The sequence below is a fragment of the Mangifera indica genome, chromosome 3 (genome assembly GCF_011075055.1).
Source record: "Mangifera indica cultivar Alphonso chromosome 3, CATAS_Mindica_2.1, whole genome shotgun sequence".
Classification (NCBI taxonomy): Eukaryota; Viridiplantae; Streptophyta; class Magnoliopsida; order Sapindales; family Anacardiaceae; genus Mangifera; species Mangifera indica.
The window spans coordinates 4795652-4823255 of NC_058139.1; the positions used below are offsets into that span (position 1 = coordinate 4795652).

Genomic DNA, 27604 nt, shown 5'->3' on the forward strand with positions numbered 1-27604 from the left:
TATGCCATGTGAATTTTATTAATTGTTTTGTAAAGCTCTGGGACTCCTATGGAACCCATTTAATCTTATAAAGCATAAAGTGGCTACATTATGCCGGTCTCCTCTACGCACTTGAAGGCCTGACAATCTGCTACTGAGATGGCATTTTAACACATTATCAAAGGTTGTGATTGGCTGCAATATGCTGAAAGCAAAAGTTAATAATGGAAGGGTAAAGATATTATTGAACAATAATTTTTATGAAAAGTAGATCTTAATAAATTTAATGGACTACTAGGGAGTATACTTTTTGTGATACCTTTTTCTTTCTTTCACAGAAATCTCACATGTCAATTTCTATACCGCCAATGCTTTTTAGTGGAAATTTCTGCTTGTCCAAAAGTTAGAAAATGAAAAGTAGTTAGCTCAATCATTCATTAAACATTTGCTTTGTTCTCGATAAGTCTTATCTGATAAAGTGGTGTTAATTGACAACGTGATTGATTGTGACATGGGAAACTTGCTAGATCAGCACTGACATTGATTGTCATAAGTTGCTCTTGCTACTTGAATCACTCTTGTTGTAAGTTTATATGATGATGGAAACATGAAACTTGCCTGGATATAAAAAGGTTTTATACCTCTTCTAGCGCCCATGTCACTGAAAGAGACCTTGTTTTTTCTGCTGATATATGTGCTGTTTGATTGTTTTAAGTACTAATAAACCATTGATTTGTATGCTAACACAACACGATTTAATACTGTTGTTATTATGCTTTTCTTCTTTTTAATTGCTTCTGTAGAAACTGAATTGCAATCGATCTTGTTTTTCTGTAGAAACTGATGATGTTTGTTTTATCTTCCTGTTGGATGTAGCTATCAGCTTTATATGTTTGAACACACCGACTTTAGGGGCCCTATCTGAGAAATTGAATCTACAATATGTGTTTGGCTCTTTAGAGTTTTGTCTATGTTGGTTCTGTATGGCTGGCCCCTTATGATTGACTAAAGCTTTTGCCCATGGAGTTGGAATAGGAGGCTGCTAATCTTTGCACGTTGCAGCATGTGCTTTTCATAATTGCTGTTTTTGAACACGGTTTGAATTTTTTTTAAACAGTCATTTGTGCCTAACCTTATACTGTATGCTTTTCTCCTCCAAACAAGAATCAATCATTCATCCTTGGCGGGATTTGAGAATGTGTTTATGCCAGATAAGCTTAATAGTAGATCAAAAAAACTGGAAGAAAAAATAAACTATCAGAAGATTTGATATACCTTATTTTGAATTTGCTCATGACATTCTGTATACTAATTACATAATCTAACGCATTAAATCTGTGGTAAATTAGGGTTGATAACATCTCAAATCTTTTAAAAAGCAAAAGAACTAATTATCAAAATCCTAGAAATCAGCTGTTTTAGAATAAGTTTACATAGAAATAAAAACTTCAGTCTATGGTTCATTAATGTAGAAAAACACTGGTTAACCATGTTATTGCGGTGCAGGCTTTTAGTAGCAAACAACTCGTGATTTTACTTTCCAAGTCTGGAGCTATTGTTAGAATCGAATCTTCAGAAAGCCTCAAGATGAAGACCATGAGTTCTGAGATGAGAAGCCTGGTTTGCATAATGCTGAGCTCGTTGATACCAGTTCAAAAAGTAATGGTAACATGTGAATGTAAGTGGGATTTTGTATAAAACAGTTAATTTTGTTGCTGGCTAATGGGTATAGTGAGTGTGAGTCTGGACATTTTGATGAGCTCATGAAATTTGGGCATCTTTATTTTGCTCTTTTTCCAAAGGGTTAGGACCACTTGAGTCAATAGTTAGAGATGATAGATTTAGACTTGTACATTGTATATGGATTTTGGCAGTTCCTCATCAGTTCTGGCGCAGGAGGACCTGAGCAGAGAGACTCAGATGAAAAAAGCACTGACACTGTTGCAGGAGAAAGAAAGTTTGGAAGAGATTAAGACATTGCATCATTTGGAGCTCTGTGTTCTTGCCCCACCATATTTATGATCAACACTTTTCTTATTTGGGGAGAGAGAGAATCGTGCTTCAACATTTTTTCTTACGTGAACCATTTCGAAAATTTCTCTTACGTTTTCTTCTGTTTTGAAGATTTGAAGTGATTTTGGCTTCACCAAACGAGACATAATTTTAGTTGTGACTTTTTGTTGACTACATTGTACAAATTCTATCCATTTCACAAAAAGAGACAAAAGTTTAGTTGTGACTTTTTCTTTACTAAATTGTACAAATTTTTATGATAAATGATCGTGTTAATGCAATTATTTAAGTTTGTTTTTAAGGTTAGAGTTACAGGTTTATAAGTGTAAATATTCTTTGCGAATAGGGGGTTGTTTAATTTTCCTTAATGCAATGGGTTCGGCATAGTTTCACAAAAGCTCCAAGTTCTTTGGGTTCAACATGGCAGATTATACATATCCAAACCACCATCTTGGTATGTATATGAAACTGATTAAGTTATACTAAAGCTTAAACTACCGTGGTATGCATGTGAAATATTGAAGCATGCCACAAACACAATTAAAGAAATTAGATTTCGTGCTGGGAAATGCCATGGCAATGAAGATGAAGCTGGGGATTTTGGTGAGTTGAAGATTTTGTTGAAAACAATGTAAAATAAAAGAAATGGGATGGAATATTTTGAGAGTTGTGAAGAGTAACAACCAAAAAAGATGACCTCCCAAGAATGAGAGTTGAGATTAATAGGGTTGAAAGTTTAGGGCCTTGGTGACATGATGACAATGACAATGACAAAAATAAATTTGAATTTTATTTTATTAATATCATTTTTTTTTTTTTTAATCTAAAACCTCACTTTGTGTCCAGCAGCCCAGCTTCAAAATGGGGATTTCGTTGACCCTTATAATTTTTAGGGGAAAAAAACATTTTAACCATGCAAATCACCATAATTAAACGCTTCAACATCACTTATTACTAAGATCAATATCATGTAAACTATTTTATAATCACGTTTAACCAAGGTTAAAATGATTTCCTTAATAATTAGATTGAAAATTTTATCAGTTGGGAAGGACCTTTTTGACTAAGGTCTCATCTAAATCCACTGGATGGGTTGTGCATCATATTATCTAGCCAAGTTATTGATCATGAGAATATTTGCTAGGCAGGTGAATATTTTCTTTTTGACTAATTCAGTATTATTTTTTTCTTGATTGATGATTATACATATGATAACGTGGGGGCCTTAGAGATTTGAAATTTTCGGGTGGGAAAAATGAAAATACGAGTTGGACTTTTTGATCTTCTTAATTTAACCTCTTTTACACCTTTTCTACATGCCATAATAATTATGAACTATCACATTTTCTAGAATGTACTGTGATTGAAATCAACATGTATAATTTGAATACAATTTTTAATAAAGTAGAAACAAAAGATGTGAGTGTGTGTATGTGTTCTTTGAAGATAGTTTGAAATGGTTCCTGAGTTATCCAATCTGTTTGTTTTCTTTTCGGTGTTTGAGATATGACATCTGATTAGGGATGGATAAGTATATCTTAACATTAAGGCAAAAGCTCTTATTCTAACCCATTGTTTATTGTATTCCTAAATTAGTAACTATTAACTCATAAAAATTTAAATATTTACTTATAAACAGTTAAAATTAATAGAACCAATTGAGTTTCATAAATAAAATTGTTATTTTACTAATAATATATTAAAAATAATAAAATATTATTTATTTCTCTTTTAAGTTTAGAAAATTAATAATTTATTCACATGATTAAACTTTGAGATGTTACATTTTTCTTTTTAGAGTTTCTTTATTTTTTCCCTCTCTTTTCTGACATCATCACCAATCGGGTTACTCTCCCTTCTCTTTTCTAGTGCATTTTCAGACGAAGAATATTGTCTTCATAACAGACATAGACAATTGTCTTTATCTAGTGATGAAGTCATTCTTCGTCTGGAGATGGGTCGAAAAAGGAGAGAGAGAGAGAGTAAAATTGATTGGTGATGATATCAGAAAAGGGAGGGCGAAAAAAAAATCTTAAGAAAGAAAATGTAACATTTTAAAGTTTAATCATAAGAAAAATCGTTAGTTTTTTAAATTTAGAAGGAAAATAGATAATGTTAACTGGTTCTATTAGTTTTAATAATTCATAAGTGTTTAAGTTTTTTATAGTTGATGAATACTAATTGCATAGAAAATGAGTTTAGGGTGGGAATAAGTGCTTTGGCTAATATTTATGTTTGAAAAGAAAATTTTAGAGATAATGAGAAACCTACTTGAGAATCGTTGACAAGATCCTGCCGGGACAAAAATAAATAAATGGGATATGGGAATAGGGTTAGCGTTGAATGACACAATCGTTATCCATATATTTATCCCCAAAGTCATTCATTAGATTCACATGCCTGCATCTGCATGGGAGCTTGCTGACTGTTGAGCGAGTGTGACTCAGTGTGATTATTAGCCTTGTATAGAAGCAAACAAATTAGGGTAAATTCAACAGACTTTATTCACGCTGGGAAATTTCTATCTCAGTCAACTTACTTCTTTTCTGTTCGGCTTACTATTCACACGCATGATCATTATATATAAGCTTCTTTTTTCATTATTACGTGATGACTTGCCTTTCTCCAAATCTTAGAAAGATTTAATTATCAAGTTTGTAATGATTAAGTGCATGAGTATTCTATTAATTTACTGATTCAGAGTTTCAATTCAACACAGCAGAACGGAACAAAACGGCTTTTGCGACGCTTCAATGTCACCAGTAGAGTCAACCTTGCACAGCGCACCATTTATTGACATAAAGGGGACCATGGCCTTTCACTTGGGGGGAAAAATAGGCTAAAATATGATTAAAAAAATGTTAAAAAAGAAAATTAAGATTTAAGATGAGAGAGAGAATGAGTAAAAAAACGAATATAAATATTAAAGAAAATGAGCCAAAGATAAATAAAAACGGATAGATAATATAATAGTTAAAAGATGATATGACAATACGAGATAACATATTTATGTGAAAAATGATGAAAGTTAAGTTTATTAATTATAAAGAGTTTAATTTAATTTATTTTTTTTAATGATGTTGAGTTTTTAATTAAAGTTAGTTTTCTAATATGTTAAACATTTAATTGTTAATTAAAGTTTTTAAAAGTTATATTTTAAGTTTAGAAATATTTTATATTTATAAAGTTGTTTAATAAAAATAGTTTGTGTTTATAAAATCGTTGTTAAATATAATAAAGAATTTTATAATTTCATTGTTTAGGAAAGCTTGAAGTATATTAAATTTATTTTCTAGAATACTAATTTTTTAGAATTTAGATTTTAATAATTAATTTATTAGATTATTAATAAAATTTAGTTAAATATTATTTTTATTTATCTATTTGTTCTTTGAACGATATTAAATTATATCACAACTTGAACTACGCTTCCATTTTAGCAAAGATGACTTATTACCTTTTTGATTGTCAAGTCCTTGACTAGTGACAAGCTTTCCGAATTCAAGCAGATTAGCATGTATGAACACTAAAGAACAAGTCCCTTTTTTTACGACGCAAGAAATCTTAGAGTGAATAAATAAAAAACCCTTGAAGAATCCAATTAATGGATGTAGTGTGTAAAGAAAGGAAAGATGGAAAATGTTGATGATGATGGTATGGGCAGGCACATGCTGTGCTGGTGAGGCACGATTTAATTTGACAAGATATAAACTTTGGGGCGATAAACAAATATGCACCATGTATGTATACAATACAAGACATAAGGGGAGCGTAGGAGGGGCCAGTTGTTAGTGCTTCAATGAGTTGTTTCCCAACTGGAAATTTTATTATCTCCATTGCCAATTTTATTCAATGTTTAGTACTTGAGAAACATGGATTTGATTGCCTCCTTGTTGCTTTCTATGCTTTTCCATTCTTTTCTTTCTTCAACATTCAAAACTTTCATCAAAGTTTCATTTTCCTACCCCACTTTGTTTATAAAATATCTTAAACCTATATATAATATATGCGATTTCATTTCTTCCATTCCTTAATAGTAATAAAGTTTTAGTTTCACTGTTGTTTTGCCAGTGTCAGCCACCGGGAAGAAGAAGAAGAAGAAGACGAAGAAGAGGGGTACATTACATATAATGCATTCACATTAAAGCACAGAATAATGGTTGCCAATTACAATACAGTTGCAACTGTTTTAATAACTTGAACAACTAATTTAATAATTGAATATTTAATACAAATAAAAGTATCTATGCTTTACCTATAGCTTTGAATTTTTTATATCTATAGGTTTATTATACATGTGTCTGTGACTGTAAAATTTAACTTTCTGGATAGTTTTTTCTTATAACTAGGCTTAGCACATGGACTGACACCAAATCTCTGAGTGGAAACTCTTCTTCCTGCCGGTTTGAACAGTGGAAGATAGATTCCACCAACTTACAGATGGGAATATCAGAGACTATCCTAAGATTGTCAAATGGATCATTTGGATGATGCACTTCTTTTTTCTTTAATCAAATGAATCCTCAAAATTTGAAAATTGTACCATAGATACCTCTGTTGTCATAATTTTATGAAATTGACATTGTTGAAATGTGGAATATAATGATCATGTCTAAAGGACATTATCTTACAATATTGGCATAAAGTCATTACGGGGCATAACCTCTTTATGTGGGTTCGAGGTTTAGAGCCTTGAACTAAAATTTAATAAGGGATTTATTTATAATTATATTGTCTTAAAATTTTATATAAAAATATTATAATTATTGTGTTTTGTAACTCTAAAAATTAATAAAAAATCTAGTGTAACTGTAGATATACATATTATTAACAAAAACATGTAGATCTATTTTATTATATTTGATCCATTTTAATTTCCATTTTTTCCCTTAATTCATTTCTTAACTGTCTTTTGTGATAAATGAGACAAATGAAAAGTTTTACCTTATAAGGTAAAATAAAAACATTGTTCTTATAAAAAAGTGTTTTATTTATCTTGATGAAGCTAGAGTGAAAGAACATTTAAAATAAATTTTTTATATTTTCAAGGTTCATTTAACAAGGAAAAAAAATGTCCATTATATAAAAAATTAAAAAAATTGTCATCCCAAAATTTTTTTGAGGTAATCTATCATATTCTCCCCAAATTAGTAATTAAATATTATTGGTATTACAAGACCAAAAGCCGTAAAATGGAAAAAAGAATTTATATATAATTTAAATATATAAATATGATTAAATATTATTTTATTATTAATTTAAAATAATTTAATTACATGAAAATATATTATTTATATACTTAAATTATGTAATATATATATATGTATAATTTTATTACATAAAAAATTACATTTACCATCCCGAAAGAAGATACGCATGATACAACCCACATGACTCTCACAGTCTTCTCTTTTCTTTGTTATTTTTAACTCTTCTTTTCTGCTCGATTCATCACTTGGAGGCATCATTCAACTCCAACATGCCATGCATAAAGCTTCTTGGCTTCTTTCTTGCTACATAAAATTTATATATGAATAAACATTAAAAATCTAATGAATATTAATAGATTACACCATCCCATATAACTTGGAAATGATGCTCCCACACTTTGCCTCCAAATGGACAAACAAATTAAAGCTGTACTGATTTAAATTCACTAAAAGAAAAATTAAACACACCTTTTTGGATATTAGGAATTAGATAGCCACGATACCAACATAAATATTAAGATTTAGGAATCTGTCCCATTCTAAGACAACTAAGGCATCAAAAATTGGCTTTTTCTTTTCTTTCTTTTTTTCTTTTTTTTTCAACAAAGAAATCATAAATCTTCTGTTTTCATTTTATGAAGCAGACTATACATGTGAACTGGATCTACTCTAAATAATAGTTTTCAAAGTCAATAGTCTTTCCCATCAAATAGTTCAAGTTAGCTAAATGAATTAATTATTAATTGTACTATATAATATTTATTTATTTTGATAAGATTAGCAATATGGTGGATATCGTGACATAGGACCCATGAGATGTAGCTCAATTATTGTCTACGCATCACTGCTGGGGACCAAAAATAAAATTAGGAATTTTTTGGTATCCTCGAGATTGATTTTTTATGTCAAGATTAGTTCCAAGAGGCAGATGCAAAATCTTATCACTTAATTAAATGGAAGTTTGTGCAAATATTTATATACATATATTTGTGTGTGCCCTGTGCTAGATCCAATTATATTACGAATAACACAAGCAATGCAAAACTTTAATGAACAAAATTCATTGTTTTTATCAGTCTTCCTTAACACATGACCATGCGAAGTGGATCCGCCTTCAAAGAAGCCTCACAATAACAGCCTATCTTTGTATTATGAATTAATTGTATTTGTATAAGCAAACATTGTGGCCATGTTTATCAGTGCAAGGCTTTCTTCAGAAACAATGAATGAACATACTTTACTACTTTATAATATAAATAAAGAATGCTCGAATACTTTGTACTGTGCATGAAAAAAAGATCAGAGAGAGAGAGAGAGAGAGAGTATTGGGGTTCGAGAGTTTGTGTGTATTTGATTGTAAAGTGAGATTTTTAGTGTTGGAAATGTGTCTCTTAGAATTAAGTTTAGCTTTTTAAGTGCTTCAATGTTCAATATGATCAGAAAGGACTTGTGATTGGGACTATCTTAAGCTATCGTGGGTCCAATGCTTACGAGGAATTAGGACAGTTCAATACAGAAACATGGCTAGGGGATAGCGCAGAGAGCCTTGGTCTCACAAAGAGTTGACACCATTATTTTTAGGTGTGACGGACTCTGATTTGATTTATTAATTTCTTCTTCGAATTATAATTTTTTTTCAAATGTATGATTTGATATTTTGCCTTCATTGTTTTGCTAACACACACTAAATACATACTTAGTAATTATTTATATATGTTCTTGTCATTTAGATGTCTGCACTTCATAAACACTTTCGGTACATACAAAGAGACGCCTTCAAATTAAAGACATACTGGAAGATAATTTCTTATCTAAACTGGCGATAGACTAGTCACTCTGATGTTACATTTAACTATGCACACAGCACAATTTGTTTCTAAGATTTCTCGTGTCTACATGTTTATATAGTTATTAAAATGACTTCTCAGTGAGAAAATACAGCAGGTTCCCAACACCTGTTGAACGCAGTTCCATCATATATCCTGTTAATATCTACACACATTAAATAATAAAAGACTCTGGTTAATTGCTAGAAAGGATAAGTAAAGATGATTGAATTAGATTATGATCAGTCGGGTAGTCAGGCCTGGCTCAGTTTAGATTGTTCAGTGCTGACAAATAGAGACATATAGCAAATAAACTCTCATCTGGGTGTTGTTAACATATGATTCAGTTCCCAGTCACCTTCATTCCCACTGCTTAAAACCCTAATTTTCACTACCCTGCAGCAGCTAGCTGCTAGTACAAGCTGGAGGTGTTGAGCACCGCCATCTATATGCAAAACTTTTCAGAGTGAAAAAATAAAAAGCAGAACAATGATTTTTACACGGTTACACCCTTAGCAGGTAATAAATTGGTTTAATGTAAATTTGATTATACATTTTAGTAATAAGATGGTAGGGTCCTCGGGAAGAGGAAAAAGTGAAAGAAATAGAAATGGGAAGCGTGTGGAGTGGAAGATAGAGCCACATGTGAGTAATTATTCTTGTTGTTCCCTTGTGTAGTTAACACGTGTCAGACCTTTGGCTTCACCTTCAACTCCGGTCCCTCCCCGCACCGTCGTCGAACCACCCACTCTTCCCTATTACCCTTCCATTTTCTTATGTCATTTTCACAGATTTTATAATAAAAATCCATACGTTCAAATAAAAAATGAAAAAGAATGTATTGAAAATATTGTTTGAAACTTGAAAGGATCAAACTTGAGTACCGTACGTATGCAACCTTTTCTTCGAGATGAAAAGAAAATAGGGAGGAAGGAAGGATGATAGCCCTCACTCCAATGAACATAATTAATTTCTTTTTTGATTATGTTAACGGGAAATACTTCTTCTGGGACTGTTATATTTTTTCAGATGAATCTAAAAATATGTTAATGTCTCATGAAGTTGGATTGGAATTCGGAAGAGACGTTATTGAGTTCTTGGTGAGGCCTCAGAATTTATTGAGAGGCATTGATTTGTCACTTTCATGAGCCAATTTCATAATTCTTGCTTTATACTTTCCCCCAGAATCAGCAGGTCCTAAAAATTTATGAACTCCATTTCCTCAAGTTCTGGGCCTTGCTTTGAAAAGTCAAAGAGATAAATTAATTTTCAAAAAAATAGAAATATGACAATTTAAATTAAATTTAGGAAAAAATTAATGAAGGCTCAGTCGCTACTCCTTGTTCAAACTCACAAACTGAAACGATATTTTACCGAGAAGAAGCACGATATATTGATGCACGCGCTTTCACTCTCTCTTCACAGGTTTAAAAAAAGAAGAATAAGTCGTTATCAAACTTTAACTCAGTTTTGAACGCCATTTAATGACCATTCTGCCACCCTCTTAATTACCGCCTGCTCCTCCAATGCCGTATAAATATACAAACACAAACACAAACACAACAATATATGAAATAGTCAGTCTGATACCATTTTTTAATTTATTCTTTTCTTTGCCATCAATTCAAGTTTAAGCTTCAAAATGCTGCATTCTCTTTCTCTCTCTTTTTCATAGATTCAATTCATGTATATTTTGATAAGGTTTGTGTTTCTTTTTCATTGATGACTTTGATTCAAATGCAATTTAAATGTGTTAATTGGGTTGGTTGATTGGCTTTTTTTTATTTGTTAGGTGGTTGGTTTGTTAGGAGAATAGTGTGATTGAGATCTTAAGAAATAATGCGGGTGAAAGAAATGCATCCCTTATGTTGTATTTCACTGGAAAGTCCGGGCATCGGAGACCAGTCACCGGATATGTGGTTATCGAGGACAAGGAGTTTACCGGCTAGTTCTGTGTCCGGTTTTTGCGGATCTGAGGGTAATGCACAAGGATCGGAGGGAAGGGTGGCTGGAGTTTTGTACAAGTGGACAAATTACGGCAAGGGATGGAGATCCAGGTGGTTTTTGTTGAAAAACGGTGTGCTGTCGTATTCCAAGATTCGCCGACCTGAGTATTTGAATTTACTTCCGCCCACTGATGACGTCAGATTGATCGGAGAAATTTCCACCAATCGCCTTTCCAGAATGGACAGTGGCGGCTTTAAACGGAAGCAGCAGAAAGATGTTGGCATTGTTCATTTGAAGGTAAAATTCATTCACTATCCTAAAATGAAGCAATACGACGACGCTTTTTGGCGGTAGATGTAGAAAAGTTGCTGAAAGAGGCAATAATTTTGATTCAAAATTTACTTTTGGGTATTATCAGTTTTGCCAATTGTTATTTTTTCTATTTTTGGTTGCTATAATCAAATTATTAATTTGAATGCTTTCGTATCTGAGTAAACCAACGGTTAAGAACCGATGGTTTATAGCATTTTCCTCATATAATTTACTGTATACTCTCTCTCATCTTTTTAGTGATTAGTGATTTCGATTTTCAAGCTCATCTTTCACCTTTAAAGTCTGGTTTTTTAACAGTTTAACTGGTTGTCAATGTTGAGTGGGTCACATCAGCAGGTGGCTGGAGAGTTTTGATAGGCTATGTTGTAGGTGCAGATAATAAGCTATGGTCACATCATTTTTTGATCGGTATTGGTTGGTTAGAAGTGGGATTTGAGCTCTCCCATCCTATGATCGTGCTTTTCTTCGATTTTCCTTTATCAACTTCCAGTCTCACGTCCCATCCCCTGTCCCGACCCACCCTATTCTTCAACTTACGGTGTTTTGTTCACTTTCGTCGAACTTATACGCTTCTCTTCCCTCTGTTCTCAAGTAAAACGACGTCAATGGTTGTCCAAGAAAGAGACGATGGAACAGTGCAGTAAATAGTGACCACATCTTGGGGTTGCAGATATTTCTTCCGGATTTCTGTCTTTGCAACCTTCTTTTGTGTGTTTGTGTTCTTTGACTTGTAACGGCGGGAACTGTTTGGCATTACTTTTAGTTAAATAATCGAGGAAGAATAAATGTGGGTTTGGGGAGACTTGTAGGTGGAGCTTAGGCCTTATCCCATTTTTTGAATATTGTCAACTAAGGAGTTTTTAGACTGTTCTCTTACCACTAGATCTGATTGCTGAATCCATCGCGTGTTCTTTAGAGCCAGTGGTAAAAATACTCAGGTAATTTAATGGTCTTTTTCAGCGGGGTTTTACTCGTCTGTAGTGATGTTTTATAATTTTGTGGCTGGACAATTGTTGGTGTCATTCGGAGCATACAAGGCTTCTTTTGCTACTTCAATTAATCACTTGGCTCTCTAATGGTAAATGAGTTTTGCTTTTACTTTTTCTTGGTAACCTGAAGGAGGATAGACTGAGTTCAAGAAACTTGTTTCGCTTCTGTGTAAGCCTTTTGTTTAATTGTAGTAAGCTAGGATGCATTCAATTTCACGTTATTTCTCTCTTTGAGATTTTCAAGCTGGCACTATCTGATTCATACTATTACGTATTCACCCTTTAAGGGAAATGACTTTGGTAATTGCTTGACTAATGCTTTATGGTTTATATACTTGTGTTAAACAATGTGATGATATTGCAATAAGCTGCTCACAGAGATACTTCATTTGAATTTTTGTAGCAGATCTCATCATTTCGAGAAAGCAAATCCGATGACAGGCGGTTTTACATATTTACTGCTACAAAGACGCTACACTTGAGAACTGTTTCAAAGAAAGATCGTGTATCCTGGATACAAGCTTTGGTCTCAACTAGAAGCTTACACTTACTGAGACCACTGAATGATAGTCTCTCCCTCATACCAAAAGATATATCAGTATCAACTGAGAGGCTTAAAAAGCGCTTAGTGGAAGAGGGAATCAATGAAAATCTCGTGAAGGACTGTGAACAAATTATGCTTTCCGAGTTCTCTGAAATTCAAGGACAACTTAATGTTCTCTGCGAAGAAAGATCCAATTTGCTTGACACATTGAGGCAGTTGGAGGTAACAACTTAACAGTTAGTATGCTTTAATAATTAAAAAAAAATGCTTGTAACAATCTTGAGAATTTGTTTTTGTCAATCGCTACAATTTCTAATTTAATGTATATTAAGTTTAGATTTTACCAAATCTATGTTTCTACTATAATAGTGCGGTTAAATTCAGTATTTTCCATATTTTTTAGTTCTCTAGACTATTAGGCTAATGTAATTGGTCGATGAGACAGTATAAGTAATTCTGTCTATTGTGCTTAAGTTGACTGACGCTATAAGCTTAACCTATCAAAGTCCCAGTCACAACTACTTGAATTGAGGTGGATGTTAAGATTTTCTTATTCAACTATTGTGAATGTAGTTGAATTCTTGTATGTTAAATGACGTCTAAGAACCTTTTTACCCTGCATCACCTTTTTATTATGAATCAAGTTCTTTGTATCATTTGCTCTTATTGATGCAAACCTTGCCACATTAACCAATCATTTATCGCCTTACAGTTGGCTCCTTTTGAAACATCATAGATTGCATTCTAAGTTTTTTGTTCAATCATCTCAATGTTGACCTTTTCAACCAAGCTTATTATTGACCTAGCAGTCGTGGTTGATCATGAAGCCACACTTTGTGATGATGGAAAGAAGTATGTGGACCTGTTATTTTATGAGCTCTATATTGAGGTTAAAAAAAAAAATGAAAAAGAAAAGGAAAGGAGGATTAACGTTGGTACTTATTTGGAATTTTGGACCATTCAGGCAGTGATTTGGCAATTGAAAATCTTAACAATTGAAGCTTTTAAAGCTTTAATTGTATTCCTACCTGCCCATGAGGTTCTCTCCAAGCCTGCATTTTAATTCTAGTGAGGTCATGTGGCTGAATAGATTGGACTTTGATCATTTTCTCTTTTGAAAGAGTTCTCTAGTTTGTTTCCATAGATGTAATTATCAAGTGAGAGAAAAAATTCTTAATTTTGTAATTATGTAGGAGCTTGGTTCAATCTACTGTATATGAGAAACTAATGGAAGTGACCTGTAAAATTGCACATACGCAGTGGTTTTTATGTTTGGTATAAATGAAAATTAGGTTCTTTTTTCTGCTTTTGCTGAAGGACCCCATGAGTGCAAGAAAGCTCTTGTGTTTTCTTTTTTTAATAGACTGAAATACACTAAATCTTTCACTAATTTTGTGAATCTAGAAATAATTTAAATTGATAATGAAAGGGAGTGTAATGACTTAAACTAATTGGCTTTCAATGTAAAACCGGCAATTATATGTGCTTGTATGTATGTTTATATGTACAATTTATTGGTTAATATTTGATATTGTGTCAAAATTTGATATTGAAATGGTTTAGCTTGAAATTTCTTGGCAGCTGGCTACTTTTATCCATTTTCAAAATGCTTGTAACAAGCTTTGAAAGTGCATGTTGGTCATGAGATACAAGTTGTTTAAGTTTGATATTTTGTTGAAGTACAAGATGGAAAGGGTATTGGGTGGAAACTTTGGCTGCTTGTTATCTGTTTTGTGTGTTTTTGAATAGTGTTTCGTATAAGCTCTTATTCTTTTCATTCCGTTGTTTTAATTTGGCTTCCATTATAGAACTGCAAGTTTGAATTGCATGATTATACCATATATTTATGTAATAAGCTTGCATATCTGTTGTACTCTAAAAAGAAATTCCTTACTTATACAGGCTGCTAATATCGAAGCTGATGCCTCTGGAATTCACGATGGTGAATACCGCTTGACAAAGCATGAATTGTCTAGTCTAGGGCGTGGAAAATATAGTGGTACTTTCAATATCCATCACTTTTCTTGTTCATATTTGTGTGTTAAAATACTATTTATTTAGAAGTAATTATGTAGTAGTATTAATTATTAGCATTTGTTGAAAAAAAAAAAAGAAGTGAGCACATCTAGTCCATGGAATATGATGGGCATAGCTAAGCTGAAATAAATTGGTCTAATGGTTTCTTTATTTTGAATGCTGGAAGAGATTGAAAGCACATTTTCTCTGCAAATTAATATTTATTCTCTTTTGAGCATTTGAGCTTTAGAAGTTTAACTGTTGTTCATCTTGTGCATTACAGATTCTCGGTCAATCAAACGTGGATACAAATGCTGTATCCATTTTCTTAATCTGCATTAGCTTTATAAGTCCTGCATATAAAGGGAAATATTTATGTATTTTGGGAATACTACTTAATTCCTTCTTCATATACTCAGCGTTTTTTTCATCTCTCTTTAATTTTTTTTCCCTTGTATTCATTCTCTCTGAAAGAAAACTCTGATGAGTTATTAGGGTCCAACATTTGATCATTTTCTCCAAGTTTTGCTTGCAAATATTAGTGTATATTATAAACTCACATTTTATTATTTGCATAACTGCTTTTTCTTGGGATACTGAATCAATAATGGTTTTATCAATAGTTAATTTGAAAATTAAGTTGACTGGATCCATGTTGGTTTGTTTTTTCTTCTCCCTTTTTGGTGCGGTGTGGGAATAGAGGCTGAAAATAGCAAAAAAAACAAGCATGGCTTGGATAAAACAGATATCAGGAAAAAAGAAAAAGAAGCAGCACAAGAGCTCCGATTGAGGACCCACAAAACACTGTCACTAACATAAGGAAAAACTTATCTGTGTTGAAGTTATAAGTCTGTGTTATGGACTTTAATATTGTAGCTGATAATCTGACCTATTTATAATTATTAATAACTTCCTCCATTCTCATATTTCATGACATCTTGTTTTGGTTTACAGAATGCAGCACGACTGAGTCATCTGATGATATTGAGAAACAAGAACTTGAGGAGGTATCAGATGAGGATGAAATGTCCTTTTATGACACAATAGAGTATTTCAGCGAACTTTCTGTTAGTTCTGGGTCTGTAAGAGGTGGTGCAAATCAAGCAGAGAAGCATAACGAACCTGGAAACCAAGGTGATAATGTGGACAAGGTGCATGATAAGGAGAAAACTGATGTGAGATATCCTCACGTTGAAAGGCGAAAAAAGCTACCTGATCCAGTTGAGAAAGAGAAAGGTGTTAGTCTTTGGTCTATGATCAAAGATAATGTGGGAAAAGACCTGACACGAGTTTGTCTGCCTGTTTATTTTAATGAACCAATATCAACCCTTCAGAAATGTTTTGAGGATTTAGAGTACTCTTATCTTCTCGATCGAGCTTATGAGTATGGAAAAATGGTATGACTTAAACAGATACATTAGTTTTTAGTATCTAATAGTCTGTGCTCTTCAAATGATGTGCATATACTTTTCAACATGTGCCTATTTCCACCGAATATGACTCTACAATGTCTGTGGTTAGAAAATAATATGTTCCTGTTTGGAAAATTTCCTTCCACAGCAGGCTTTTGTGATATGATGTCTTTTAAAGGTAGTCTTTGCAAATTATACATGCTCAAATGATATAAAACATGACTTTATTTTGGGTAAATAACTGATAGGGCATGCATCTATGGAAATTAGTTTTGTCCTTATGGGTTCTTATCAATGTCAAAATGAATTATCCATATTTTGATGATGATTAATGACTTAATTATCTTAAAAAAATTTCAAGCAAATGATTACACTTGTGCTAATCAAGGATTCAAACAACCGACCTCAAATTTTTGTTTCTCCAGTGTTGTCTCTTTCGGGTAAATAACTTACAGGGCATGCATCTATGGAAATTAGTTTTGTCCATTTGGGCTCTCATCAATATCAAAATGAATTATCTATGTTTTGATTATGATTAATGGTTTCTTTCTCTTAAAAAATTTCAAGCAATGATTACATTTATCAGAGATCCTGCTGTAGCTTTTCAGATTCTGAGGGGAAGGCTACAAACACTGTCTAAGGCTTGCACTGCAAATTAAAAAAAAGATATATTCATAGATATATATTTTCACATCTATATTATATACATATTTTTTTCCTGTTGGTTATGCCCTTTAGATTCTCAATTCTACCTCCATTTTTAGGACTTTTTGGCATGTTATAACTGTTTTATTCAAAACTGATATTGCTTTAATGTCTATTAACTTTTACATTTTACTTCATCGGGGTCTTGTGATTTGTTTTCAGGGGAACAGTGTCCAAAGGGTTCTCAATGTTGCTGCTTTTGCGGTCTCTGGATATGCTTCCTCTGAAGGCAGGCACTGCAAACCCTTCAATCCTTTACTTGGAGAAACTTATGAAGCTGACTATCCTGACACAGGAGTTAGGTTCTTCTCTGAAAAGGTGAGTAACTAGGATTCAATGACAGGGGTTCATCACACAATGTGGTGAATTCAAATGTGGAACAGTTATATTGGCATAATTAACCAATTAACTAATAGATGAACATTTTTAAACTAATCATTTGGGAGAAAATGCACTATTTTTGGCAGAGAATTCAGTGACTTTTTAGACAGATATGCCTTTTTTTTGAAAGTCTTCTAGATGATTGGTATAAGTAAAAAAAAATAAATTAACTGCTATATGCTTTTTCAAACATTTATCCTACCTAAGACAAGAAATTTCCTGTAAAGTATGTTAGGAATAATATTGAAGCTTTTTTGCTTGTCTCCATTATATATAGGAGATTGAAAATTTATTAAATATTGTGTAAGAATTTTTTAGCAGCGCTGGAAGTGAGGGAAAGCATGATATTCATGTTTTCTATTATGATGCTCTGGCCAAGTAGGAATTCAGATATAGTTTAATTACTTGGGCTTCTACGATGTAATGGAAATATGATGAGTTACATTATGATTTTGTTATATATATATATATTAAATCAAAACATATTTCACTTATATTTCTAGTTGGAGCAGGTCAGTCACCACCCAACCATCGTTGCCTGCCACTGTGAAGGTAAAGGGTGGAAATTCTCAGGTGAGAGCAACGTCCGCACAAAATTTTGGGGACGATCAATTCAGGTTGACCCTGTTGGAGTTCTGACCCTAGAGTTTGATGATGGTGAAATATTCCAGTGGAGTAAGGTGAGCCTGCTGCATGATTATGGTTTTGTGGTATATGGAACTCATTTATTGTGATCCTCTGGCTTCCTTTTTAATTTCTGTACATATATCATTTTTTTTTTCTGTGCTGTTTTAGGTGACAACAAGTATTTACAATCTTATCCTTGGTAAAATATATTGTGATCACCATGGGACAATGCATATTCAAGGTAATTGTGAATATTCATGCAAACTCAAGTTCAAAGAGCAGTCTATTCTTGATCGAAATCCCCACCAGGTTAGTAGTCCATATTATTAGCAATTTCTGCTCCATCTGCCATCCAGGAAATATTAGAACTCTGTTAGCTTGCTTGATGTACATCTGTGTGGATCTACATGTTGCGCCAAACATGAGGATGTTATCAAAATTCAAAAACAAGTAAGTTGAACATCTGAAAATACCCTCCATTTCCCCAGGTCAATGGATTTGTTGAAGATATGGGAGGGAAAAAGGTAGCTACATTATTTGGGAAATGGGATGACAGCATATATTATACTAGTGGTGATGGGACTGGCAAGCCAAAGGATTGCAGTTTCTCATCAAATGCCTCTTTGCTGTGGAAAAGTAATAAGCCCCCTCCTAATCTCACTCGGTACAACTTAACATCGTTTGCGATCACACTAAATGAGTTAACACCAGGATTGCAGGTAGAGATGGTGTATTAAATCTAGCTCATATGCAATTTCATTTTTCCTCATGCATATCTAATTGTTTCTTATAGCTGTGTCTGATCCCGGGTATTTGATCACGGATTAAGGAGAAACTTCCACCTACGGATTCACGGCTTAGACCAGATCAGCGTCATCTGGAGAATGGGGAATATGAGAAGGCCAATGCGGAGAAGCAGCGGCTGGAAAGGAGACAAAGAATGGTATATTTAGTAACTTCCCTAATTTGTTTGCATGATATTCATTTCAATCTCATTTGCTGTATTCTGTGTTTCTTCTTGTGGTTTGTACCAGACCAATGATGCTCAATCACTTGCTTAAATTATATATTTAAACACATGTACCTATTGTGCGGAAATTTTTTATTGCAAATCATGTTGAATATTATTCCTTGATGGATATACATGAAACACCATCTATACTGCAAAACATTTTATTTCTATAAATATTAAGACTTATCAGCAAGAATCTGTATCTTAAGTGGTGTGATTTATAAATCAGGATCACAAACAATGACAGTTCAGCTTCTTTTATTTATCATGCTTTATCTTATTTTAAACAGTCCAGGAAATTACAAGAGAATGGATGGAAGCCTAGATGGTTCAAGAGGGAAGGTGAAGATGGACCCTATCGCTATGCCGGTGGGTATTGGGAAGCACGAGAACAGTGCAAGTGGGATGGATGTCCAAATATTTTTGTAGATTTTAATGAAGATGGTGTTCATACCTCTGAAGATTCTTGAACTAAAATAAGGTGTGTATTTCTTTTACATGAGAACAACGTTAATACTATTCCAGGCCTGCAAGTTGCATTGATTATCCTGCTGCTGTTCTATATCACAATTTGTCTTTCTATAGTAGAAGCTTATAAGTGCATTATTTAGCGGCAAAAGCTCCACTTCTATTTAGCTGAAAGCGCATAAGACTGCAGACATTATTTATATGATTGATCCTAGTCGAGACAAAATATCGAGAATCTGTATCTTTACACAAAACTATTGTAAGTGATTGCCTTATGTTTCCACAACAAGAAGGTCCCGTAAAAAGTCATTGAATTATTGAAGAAAGTTTATATCAAAAAATTTTCCTTTTTCTCACTTATTCCTTGCCCATTCTGGGATTCAAACAGATGGAAAAGAGAGGGCATATTCTTATGGCTGACATGGAGAGCATAAATTGTTTTGGAATAAAATTATGCGTATAAACAAATTGTACAAACTTATATGTACCAACAGAGATAGCAACTTATAATTAAGTGATATGATGATTAACTTTTTCTCAGTTTGTATAAATAAATTTGTACAATTTGGTTGTATATGTATTATTACTCTTTTGAAAACTAATTGCGCTTGACATTGTTGATACTGCAGAGTGAGGTGAAGGTAGTTTTCATGACCATTTCAAAGCAAAAGTGGTCTGGATGTTGCCACAAACATCAGAGTCTGACGAAGTTGAGTTCCCTTGGCCAATATGATGAAAAATTGGTCAGCCTAATATTTCCTTTGTAACACTGTGGAGTTAAATTCTGATGCCGAAGGGGGGTTGTTTGGTCATGTAGTCTCCTTTCTCTCCGCACAGATGATTTGTTGTGGTTCTACAGTTGTAGGCTTTGGCTGACAATTTCCTTTACATATTTATTCGTATTTCTTTGTTAGGAATAAACGAGGTAAAGAATTAGAAAAAGATGTATTCTTGTCATCTCCGAAAATGAACAAATAGTTTGTTATTTTTCCCTTCTATCAATTGCCACCCATGTACCAATGGTGAAATGCTAATAAAAGTGAATGGAAGTTGAGGCACATTTCATAGGGAAAGTAATCATAAAATTTGGTCTTTACTGAGTAATTTTTTCAATTGTTTTTAGAGCTGTTATCAGGAGTAGTCGATTAATTTCAAATGTATTCATGATTTTCAGAAGATATACTTATGGTTCTTTTTTAAAATTTCACATTCTATCACTGATATGGAGTGAATTGAACCTTGTTTCAATCTTGCGTGAACGGCATATGCGTTCTACTTACATATTTGTCAAGAAGTCACCTGTTGATGGGATCATATATGGTTTCCAGAAGATGACCATATTGATTGGTGCTGTTACCAATCTCATGGTAATATGTTAAGTATTGAAGGAAGATTTTGTAGTTCTTGATTGGGATTTATTTAGTGATATTTGTGTAGATTATTGGATGATAGTATGTTAAAATTATTCTGGAAATAAAATGGCATGAATGGGTTAGCAAAATTTGACCAAAATAGCTAGAGTTTGACATCCAAAACACATATGAATGACTGTTTATCGATTAAAGTAAATATATCTATTCATGACAAATAATTGTATAAAAGATATATGGTTGCTTGTGACACAAAAGAAGTCATGATAAATACCTATACCCATTAAACCTTAAATACATTATACTTATCAATTAAAATAAAAATGTTTATTCAAAGCGAACAATTATACAAATGATATATTATATTATTTGTGACATATAGAATAAGTCGTAATGAATATATATACTTATTCAACCTTAAAAAAAATATATATATGGATGGATGGTCTACTAATGTTTTCACACAAAAATTTAAGAAAAAGTTGTGAAAAAGGAGAAACTTTCATCTTGCCCTTCTAAATAAAACGGTAGATGAAACCTGCCCAAATGATTGCATAACTAGTGACTGGTGCTAGCTGGGTTCAATAATGAAACTGAAAAAAGTTAAACTACATTGCCGACTTTGTTGTTGAAATTGACATGCCGCCTACATCTTCCATATGTTATTATCCTAGTAAATAGTAAATTCATTATGTAGGGTTTACGAAAAGGTTGCTTATAATTCTAACCCAGGCATTGCTGTTTGTCAAATCCAATGTCATCGTGTCAATGTGCTGTTTGCTTGCACGATTGATGTAACTCTCCATCAATATTTGTCCAGTGAAAATTTTTTACACAGAAGAATTCTGGCTCCCTGCGCTCAGTAGTTTTTTTACCATTAAATAAATGGGTTGCATCCAAAACTTGGAACAAGGGCATCCATGCTCAAACTGGCAAAGACTTAACGCTCAAACAAATCAATGGATCTAAAACATAATTCAGTGACTCCAAGGATCTTTCGGAGGAAATCTCCAAGCAGTATGTGATGTCATTCGCCTGCTGATTTTCATTATACATCATCTTTGTAGGATTTTGCAGTTAAAAACGACTGATCGACTGTTAATGATTCTTATGTAACCTTATCCTATTTTTTCTTTTCTAGGCTGACTGTATCCCATCCATTTTTTTGGATCCTATCTATGAGGTGCAGTGCAGTCTTAATTCTTATTTTAGATATCAACGGGAAATATTATATTTACAACCACATTTTATTAACTTGTTTAAACTATCAGACATAAACGACAGAAAGAGCATCTAAGCATATATTATTATATCAATTTATATTAATAATTTTATTTCTTTGATCCAAACCGAGTAAAATACAAAGACTAATTTTTTTATTACAGAATATTAACTTTCTTATTGCAGAGAAGATAAAGTGTTTAAATAATTAAAATGGACTTAACTGCCTGCCACGGATCTATTAATCAGAATAGATTAATTTGTTGGCTTGGCAGATGATTTTTATCTGATGTGCTGTTTGTTTGACTCATCGAATCTCAGGAAAGATACTTACTTCACCTACAAAATTATTCCGTGGTATCTTCCAAGGAATATTATATATATCTAATTTAAATATATAAATAACATATTTAATATATATCATTATATAAATAAAAATTATTTTATTTTTATTTTAAAATTATTAATCATTTTGATGAAATATATATCTATTAATATATTTAAAATTATTACACATAATTTTATTATTAAGATAAATACAAAAGTAATACTAGTTTGATTTTATATTTTCTTGTAATTAGACAAGACTCAACAATAAGTAACTACATAAATGCCCAAAGAAAAAAAAGTGGATTTAGTAAACAGTTTGAGAAACACACTACAAGTAAACCAACCAAAATGGTTATATATTTAAAAAAAAAAAAAAGAAATTTCCCCTTCTAAGAGGTATTTTCTTTAAATAATGCTATATATACAGGTTTCACAAATGTGAAAGTAACACTAGTTTGACTTTCCTTTTTCTTCTAATTAGACAAGACTTAAACAATAAGTAACTATATAAATGTCCAAAGAAAAAAACATAGATTTAGTAAACAATTTAGAGAAACACACTACAAGTAAACCTACCAAAATAGTTATATATTTGAGAAAAAAAAAAAAGAAATTTCCTCCTCTAAGGTATATTTTATTTGAATAATGTTATGTATATAGATTTTACAAACGTAAAAATACTCAAACTCAAAACTTCTTTCTAAAAATTCTAATATTCTATTAATTTTTGTTAAACCCCCTTTTAGTACCACAGAATTGTTGCTTCCTTCATCTCTACTTTTCTTTTATACAAGGTGACAACTTACTTATTAACCCAAAAAATAAAAAAAGGACTCAGCCTGATACAATATTCCAAAATCCAGATGGAAGAAGCGATCCTTAAATATGGAGTTATGCATGACAAGTAACCTCCTGTTCTTCAAGTTCAATGCCTTCTTCAGCAAGCCTCTTGTCCTTGTAGACATACCATTTAGCACAACCCAAATAGATAACAAAGTTCAAAGCACTCAATATTGCCAGTAGCCAGTAGAAATCATACAGCTTCCCTCGATTGAGATTGTCTGCTAGCCATGGCTTTTTGTGCCCAGTCACCTTGTGCACTATAGAAACCAATAAAGAACTGAAGAAAAATCCCAGTGAAAGGGTGCTCAAAAACAACCCCGTGCTCATTGTCTTCATTCCTTTCGGACACTCTTTCAAGAAAAAAGCAAGTTGCCCAATATAAGTAAATGCCTCCCCAGCACCCACTAAGAAAAACTGAGGCACCAATAAAAACACACTTAATGGAATCTCAGCCGTAGGATCATCTACTATACCGTGTGATCTTGCTACATGTAATCGCTTTAATTCACACAGTGCTGCAGCAACCATTGCTAAAATGGAGAGCACTAGACCAACCCCTATACGTTGCAATGGGGTGAGTCCTTGTGGGTTTTTAAGAACTTTCCTCGTAATTGGAACAATAATTCGGTCATAAACAGGGACAGTCAAGAGAATGCTGCCAACGAAAAACACAGTAAGTGATGCTGCTGGGATTTGAAAATTGCCTAAGTGACGGTCCATGGTGGTTGCCTGCGATACTGAAAATGTGGTCATTTGTGCATACACTGTCCAAAACAAAATTGTGGTAGCCCAAATTGGCAACATCCTAATCACCAATTTCACTTCTTCCACATCGGTTAAGGTTGCTAAATTCCACTTGTTTACCATAGCCACATCTGGATCCTTGATTGCTGCCTTGTCCATGAAACTGCATAATCAACATCATTATCAAAATTTAATTGCATTTATTCATTAAAACTTGAAAGAATTATTGAAAAAAGTATCCTCATGTAATTGCTGGATGTGAATGGAGACAGTGAACTAAATTGGTGGCCCAGATGATGTACGATGCCTTCCTCGGTTTCTGCGTAAAGTTTATTTTTCAATGTGGTTCCAGGCTAGAAAGAATCTAGAGGATAATATAAAAAGATGCGGTTTTTCATTAACAGAGCGTCACGGAATGTTAATATGTCCGTGCTTGAGCTGGGAAAGCTGCTTTAACATTAACTCAAGACAAGAACCTAGCGACAGAATCAATTTGGAGCCAGCCTGGCTAAGTGGCTCGTGGGTTCATTCCCTAAAATAATATTATATATAGTCAAGATTTGCCTATAAAATGAGATCGTGTAGATCAACATGAAGAGATTCAGTGCATCCGATTCCAATAATTAACCTGCAAATATCCTACGTGTTCTATCTTCCAATGTTAGAACTGCATTTTTGTGCATAAAATTAACAAGAATAATTACAAGAGTTGAGTCTGTCCTACGAACATGTTGCTGGTCCGAAGAATGTCGCTTTTTAATGTTAAACTGATTTTAGACTAGTAGATTACCTCTCTAAATTGCTACATAAAATATGGTTATTCGACCATTATGAATGCAAAGAGATAAATCTATCTATTTCTATTTTAATAAAATCATGTATATACCCTTTTTTTAAATATATATAATTAAAAAATTTTAAATTAAAATAAAATAATATCTAATTATAATAATATATCAACTATATATATATATGCTCAATTATTTTCTAAAAACATGTCAGTATATAATTTCTTATTTGATTGCTTTGTCTTTTTATCTTCAGCATGGGGACATATAATCATGAATTCTAGCCTCTGAATGAATCTATGGGCTAATTGATTGCCAAGCACCATAAGATGACAGGGGTATCCCACCCAAACGATAAATATGCCATCGACTCTTTCTAAAGTTGCAGGAAATATAAGAAAGTTAATAAGAAATTGAAACCTTAAAGAAAGAAGACTAGTTTGACTAACCGGAACTGCTTGCTGTGGGGCAACCTTTGCTTTTTCTTCTTTCCTTCCGCTGGAATATCATCAATATCGAAGAGCATGGATGAATCCGATGGTAAATCCAAATGCCTTTTTCTCCAAGAAGCCACAAACACAGCGGCAATCTGCGTCAACGGGCTACCTGCCAATTTCTTGAACCGATATCGTCTAGTGCCTGACAAAAACACAACTAATCCGATAAGAATGGCGCAAGCACATATACCATATCCCCATTCACGTCCCAAATTGTCTTGTATGTAAACAAGAATTGTTACTGCCGCTAGTGAGCCTATGCTAATGAAGAAAAAGAACCAGTTGAAGAATTTGGTCATTTGCTTTCGCTCTTGTGGGTCTGACTCGTCGAATTGGTCCGACCCGAACCCGGACACGCTTGATTTTAGACCCCCAGTCCCTAGGGCAGTCAAATATAGAGCTATGTACAGAACTGTGAGCTGCAGGCCGCTTGCTTGGATGCAAGATCCGGCGCCATTCTGGATGGCGCATTTTGGGGGCCTCAAGCTGGGGATCATTGTTGAGATTGTCAACACAGTCACACCCTAAAATCACAACCATAAATAAATCATAATCTATATGTTTCCAGAAAAACGCATATATCTATTAATATAAGTTTATGATACAAAAAAAAAAAACGAATTTTTTTAATTTTTTATTATAAAAAAATGATGTTAGATTGTGGGCTCACAGTTGCTTGAACAGTAGCGAAGATTGCAATGGTGCGATATCTGTAAAAAGTTAAATCTAAGATTAGAAAGAAGTGAGGTCCTGAGAAGATCCAAGTGCAAGTTGAAAAGACAAACCTTCCGAGAAAGGTGTCAGCGACAAAGCCACCAAGCAAACAGAGCATGAAGGAGGTTCCAAGGAAGTTGGTGACAGTGTTGGCAGCGGTGGCATTGCCCAAATGCATAGTACCAGTCAAATAAGTCACCAGATTAACGGCTATACCAAGCGTAGTTAACCTCTCACACGCCTCACCACCTAACAAAGAAAACTAGAAACCAAATTACCTACTATATATAAATAGAACGTCCAAAGATAGAAAGCAAAATTAAGGTTAGGAACGAGGGAAGTGGATTTAAGACCTAAAATCATGGCGGCACTGGTCCAGCCACCGGTTTTCGACCGCTCGGCTGGGCGGCCCTTGTAGTCCCAAGCATCTGGGATGGTCTTTCCTTGCATTTGTGGTAGCGCAGTCATTGGCGTGTGTGGAAAAATAAATTGGAAAGTCAGTAACGAGAGTGAGAGAGAGGAGACTGGAAACTATGGCACGGACCACAGCGCTGCAATGCTGAGGGCTTTCATATAGTGTGATTAAAGGAACAAATACTGGAATATAAAACTTAAAATTAAAGCTTGGTTTGATTGCATTTTGAAAACAATATTAAAATGGATAAGATTTGCTCTCTCTTTGGAACTGTAGTTTAGCGTTATAGACATGGTAGTGGCCCGCGTTTCGCCTCACTGGGCCAACTCCGGCACAATCCATCAGATTAGATCACGTCTAGGCTTGTCAATTGGCAGGACCAGATGTTGGCACATGGCAAACCCAAAGTTTTTTAGATCGTGTTTTAGATCAGTATGAGTGTTTTTACAGACTTGCCTAATGCCCCAATGCAGCCTACAAATTTTCGGAGCCTTGTTAAAAACGGGGGGTCTGAGCCGAGCGGGGCCAGCCCAATCCGGGCGCCTAACATTGCAGCGAATTGACACGAAATAGGGCCCCTGACCCATGATTGTGATTGGCTAATCCTTTTATTGATTTGATTTATTAATCAATCAGGTTCACAATATTATTGTTTTTTAATCAAATTATGTATATTTTATTTTAAACATATAATTAATTAATATATAATCTATCATCATATAATTAAATAATTTTAAATTAAAAATAAAATAATATTTAATTATAAGTATATCATTTATATATTCAATTATATACTTAAAATTAAAAAACATTAAACCCATCCATTGTTTTAGCTGCTCTTTGAAAAAAAAAATAAAAAGATAAAGTAAAAGATCTAATCAAATGTCCAAAAGAAAAAAGTTATGAAGTCTTTGAGACGTCTCAAAGAAGAAGAAATTGTCATTGTCTATTAAAAATTGTACTTAATGTGCCTATATAGGGGCGGTGACTTTGTTTTCCCCCTTTTGATACTTTCACACTTGCTTTCTAATTTAGAGATTAAAGCAGTTAACCGTAAACATCTCAAGGACTTCCCTTTGCCATCATAACATATGCATTATATGTCATTATGTTGTTATATCAATTAAACCGGGCAACTCAAAATCCGTATCTAATGAATAATTCCAAAGTATAATTTCATTTTAATATACTATCGAAAGACTTGAACCCAAATTCGTTAC

At 33.3% G+C, this 27604-nt stretch overlaps 2 protein-coding genes across 9 annotated transcripts; one reads left to right on the forward strand and one right to left on the reverse strand.

The window, feature by feature from the left end:
- Positions 1-10600: 10600 nt before the first annotated feature.
- On the forward strand, positions 10601-20522 carry LOC123210208 (oxysterol-binding protein-related protein 2A-like). 7 transcript variants are annotated; one of them, XM_044628435.1, is made up of 12 exons: positions 10602-10729; positions 10821-11272; positions 12701-13063; positions 14744-14840; positions 15812-16254; positions 17137-17292; positions 17868-18035; positions 18151-18291; positions 18471-18701; positions 18806-18925; positions 19285-19475; positions 20092-20522. In XM_044628435.1, the coding sequence occupies exons 2-11, from the start codon at positions 10868-10870 to the stop codon at positions 19462-19464; spliced, it is 2304 nt and encodes a 767-aa protein (XP_044484370.1). In that variant the 5' UTR covers positions 10602-10729; positions 10821-10867; the 3' UTR covers positions 19465-19475; positions 20092-20522. The 7 variants fall into 7 exon arrangements, with proteins under 7 accessions (XP_044484375.1, XP_044484370.1, XP_044484373.1 ...); XM_044628438.1 differs by having other exon boundaries at positions 18812-18925; XM_044628437.1 differs by having other exon boundaries at positions 12704-13063.
- Positions 20523-23077: 2555 nt separating this feature from the next.
- On the reverse strand, positions 23078-26767 carry LOC123210209 (protein NRT1/ PTR FAMILY 6.3). Of its 2 annotated transcripts, none has more exons than XM_044628443.1 (5): positions 26323-26767; positions 26041-26218; positions 25926-25965; positions 25208-25779; positions 23078-24133 (listed from the first exon to the last, which is right to left on the reverse strand). In XM_044628443.1, exons 1-5 carry the CDS (start codon positions 26435-26437, stop codon positions 23275-23277), a joined length of 1764 nt encoding a protein of 587 aa, XP_044484378.1. In that variant the 5' UTR covers positions 26438-26767; the 3' UTR covers positions 23078-23274. The 2 variants fall into 2 exon arrangements, with proteins under 2 accessions (XP_044484378.1, XP_044484379.1); XM_044628444.1 differs by having other exon boundaries at positions 26041-26231; positions 26323-26765.
- Between the last annotated feature and the right edge of the window lie 837 nt (positions 26768-27604).